This window comes from Gavialis gangeticus, unplaced genomic scaffold (genome assembly GCF_001723915.1).
Source record: "Gavialis gangeticus isolate Ggan-Ray unplaced genomic scaffold, GavGan_comp1, whole genome shotgun sequence".
In the NCBI taxonomy this organism is placed as follows: Eukaryota; Metazoa; Chordata; order Crocodylia; family Gavialidae; genus Gavialis; species Gavialis gangeticus.
Window position 1 is genome coordinate 73,657,060 of NW_017728994.1, and position 4,088 is coordinate 73,661,147.

At 36.2% G+C, this 4,088-nt stretch overlaps 1 protein-coding gene across 8 annotated transcripts in view; it reads right to left on the reverse strand.

The window, feature by feature from the left end:
- Positions 1–9: 9 nt before the first annotated feature.
- The window catches only part of EBF3 (early B-cell factor 3), a 167,122-nt gene continuing 163,043 nt past the window's right edge, over positions 10–4,088 (reverse strand). For all 8 annotated transcript variants that reach the window (XM_019503007.1, XM_019503005.1, XM_019503004.1 and 5 more), the window contains exon 16: positions 10–442. In XM_019503007.1, the coding sequence (XP_019358552.1) occupies positions 411–442 (32 nt within the window). In that variant the 3' untranslated portion in view covers positions 10–410. The remainder of the gene's footprint in view (positions 443–4,088) is intronic.

The window sequence follows — 4,088 nt, forward strand, 5'->3', positions numbered from 1 at the left end:
CAGAAAAATGTTCGGAGGCATTTTTCATCAGTGTTTCATGATAATCAAAATGGTGCATCCACAAAGTTTCTCCCAACACATAGCAAGTACTAGACATAGCCAAGACGTAATCAGAAACTTTATACAAAATAGGCGTCGCTTTTTCCTTTTTCTTCAGGACTGAGAAATGTGAAAATATGAGAAAAGTTCAGTCAATAAAATGGAATTGTTCATGAAGAAGTAGGTTGTTTGCATGTAGGTTCTTAATAGTTTAAATAAAATCTTTAAACAAAGTCTTTTTGTAGCATTTCAATTTGTTGCTGATTTTGTTTTGGAGATACTGTTTCCATCAGCATGTCTTAATATACTAAACTTGTCCCCTAAGCCCATCCTCTGAAGCTTGGTGCTACGGTAGGTAAACAAAAGTGACTTTACATTGGTGGGACTACAAGCCCAGACATAGCTGAAAGAGAAAGGGAAAAATGAAGGTTATTATAAATGTATGAAGAATCATGCATATCTGGTTCACAACTGGTGCATTTCAGACAGCGTTTAAGTCCATTTTTAGCCAAAAAAGCACCTTAGTAAACAATCATGCGTGTTAAGTATTTGCCTGCACTGGGATGCACTGTTAAATTAAAGCCAATATGAGCAGTTCCAGATTGTAAAAATTACAACTTTGGCTGAATCCTAAGAGCGCTATAATTTTACCGGTAGGATTTCCCTCCCTATCAACTTGCAAGTAAAAGAATACCAGAAAAGTGCTTTTCTAACAAGATGTTCCACAAAGACTTCACTTTTTAAAAAAGGAAGATTCTGACATTTTTTTGTGCAAAGCATCCTGACTCCCACATGTGTGATATTTCTCTTAGCGTTTTGTTAATAGCAAACAGTAGACCAGCATCCCTGGAGACTGGCTATGCTGACAGCTGAGAAACAACATGGTCACTTCTGGTAATGTCAGACAAGGCCAGCTCACTCACCAGTCAAGGACCAGACACTTCTCAAGTTCCCTAAATGAAAATCTGACTAACCTTAGTTTCTTTCTCCTAGCACTTGGACCTAAGTGGAAAACCTCAATTTCGACATTCTGTTAATTGTACTTTATCATAATAGTAGGCTAAGTCAAGGACTCTCTGAGATCAAAGCCAAGTGCAGTACACCTGCTTTGGAATCTTTAGATCAAGTGCTATAAAAAGGCATGAGATTAATATCCTCGACTAGCTGGCTCATTTTTTAACACTTAAGCACTGAGATGCCAAAATCTATCACCTCTTTCTAGTTAACTCCTTGGTAAGAATATAATTTAAACTGTCTTCACCTTAGTGTTGTTTAATTTTTGTCATGATGATATTTCTCATTAATTTATGTACAACAGATATTAATAAATTTGTTCTTGTAGCGATGTGAACTTCAATTTCTCAGTTCATTAATTTCAACAATATTAATTTATTTCAGATTCACAGTTACAACTTCATGATTTGGAAGACTTGTGTATGTACACACTTCTTATGTAATATAATATCTTAAAATGACTATCAACACAGTGTAAGAGAGACATTACTGTAACTGTGATTTGAGCTCCAAGCAACTTGGGTTCAGTATTCTCTAAAAGCAGTTACATGTACAACTCTCAAGCCCATTAAAACACTAAAACACATTTTAAAGCTACATTTTAGAAATAAGGTAGTTTATATTTGGTTTGTTACTTATTCCCCCAATGAGGTACATAAAATATTTCAAAATTAAAAAACGCTTTTTTTTTCCCTAACCATATTTATCAAATATGTAAGCACTGGAATCCAGAGATGCCATATCGCATTAGCTTCATATAGCTGCAAGAAAATTTAAGTAATATTATGATACGTATGCTGGTAGAAAACATTTCCATGGAAATATTGTATTTGATATCAATATTCCAGTAAGTAGGCTGCACTCCATATTGTATGAGGTGGGGTTAGACAAGTATGCTGATGCAGTACGTTTCTTGTAACAAGTCTACATCAGTAATTAGAATTTACAGGTCAGATTCACTTTTCCCTTTTATGCAATTCTGGTAGTACAAAAGTCTTGTAAAGTAGCTGCATCTTGCCAGGTGTGCATATCCCTACCCTTTGGTGCAGAACTGGCAGAGTTAGCCTGTGCCATACTCCTATGTGAAAACAGGTGTAGCATAATACTGTAGCAAACACATGATCCTTTGGGAATCATTACCAGCCCACATAGCTTAGGGCACATTAAGGCCAGAACCAGCACAAAGAGCAGCCATCCTCTTCTCTTGCTTTTGTGCCAAGCAGGCACCAACGTAAGAGAAAATCTGAACCTTGTGTATTCAGGATTATCAAGGAGCTGCCATTTAGTTCTATCTCACCTGATAATGAGGACCAAAACAAAAAAGCTACTGTCAAATCATATGATATCCACTGGGCCTTGATTCTACTTTCCCCTTTCTTTCTCAAAAACAGTCTTTCTGGATGTTGTGTGCATGAATATATATATGTTAATAACAAACACAAGAAACAGAGTCATGTTCTGTTACTCCTGTCTACACGCAAATTGGGTTCATGTAGTGCAGGTCCACTCTATAGCTTAATTTCTAGCAAAAAAAATCTAAACAAAAACTTAACTAAATTGCTGAATGTGAAAGAAAAATAATGGCATTTAAAATATTTTGGACATTTGGCTTTTTTAGAATTAAACTTCTGTCTGATGACTAGGAAAAAATGTACACAGGACAGAATAAATTAACTTTTTATTTTTCTTAATATACTCCTTTAATAAGACAACAGTGAATTTATTCAGTGCTATGCCATCAAGCTGCTAATCATGCAAACTACTATATTAATTCCTTCTCAAAGAAAAATACTGTTGCCAAGAAATTAATAATAGTTGTAATAATTTTCTATGGGGAAAAAAGAAATTCACTAACAATATAAATTTAAAAGACTTCTGAATCCATTTCACTCTGCCTTATAACCATAAAATATAAGTGGTGTGAAGCATCTTTTTTCCTTCTATAAACTTCAGATTATATTTGAAAATCAAGTTTTAAATATATTTTGCATTTTTGAGTCAGCAGCTGGCTATAGCTTTCTTGCTGAAAAGTTTGTATTTATTCCCATAAATATGCACTGTACTTATTAAAAAAAAACAAACCAAAACCCTGTCCCAAAGATCTTGCAAAGATGTAAGAACTTGCTTTACTTTCTGAATGTAAGTGGTCCCAGTGAGGTCATGCAAAGATTACTCATGTCCCTAAAGTGAAATATGCATATAAAGATGTTCAGGATCAAGGCCTAAAACCCTACCTTACAGGCCCTTATTTGTTTGAATGAGCCATCTGTACTCACAGAAGTAGTCCAACTGAAGTTAAAGGGATAACTTATTGTATGTGTAAGTTTCTAGGATCTGGTCTTAAGAAGAAACCTAGCAGATGATACATGGAAATGCCATGGAAAAGGGAATGAAATATGAACAGAATGGCAGCAAGTCCATGTGTTAGCTTAGGCTGGTAGTGCTGGCCTTATAGAAGTTCTGCGATTTCATTGCATTTTGTCTCATAACTTTTATTGATGTGATACTCTAAGAGAATATGATTCCCTTACTTAAAAAAAAAAAAAGAATCTCTTGCTGGCATAGATTCCACTATACTGGCTCTACGGCAGCCAGTCCACAATGAAGACTGTTTGGGGGCTATGCCAGCAGTGGGAGGGTGACAGTCTGAGCATGCCAGGTTCTGGCAATCCTTGACCAGTATAATGGCCACTGAGCAGCTATGACAAACCACAGGAGATTACAGCAGTCCTAACACAGCTTTAACTTATACCAGAGGCTGAAATGCTCCCTGGCAGACATATGGATGTGGAGAGGACAAATGTGACTGAACCATTTAGCCCCTTCCCACCATTTCAGATATTATTTTCTTTCACACTGCCAAGCCCTATTGCCTGTTTGCCTAGCAGTAATGGGCACAATAAGCCCTGTAACAAGATTATTCTTTTGCCCCAGGGATTGCATCACATAGGATATTGCAAGAGCCTACTCTGTTTTGATCAGGGTGGGTGAACAACATTTCATAAGAAGGCTGAGGCAATTTGTTGGTTGGTTAT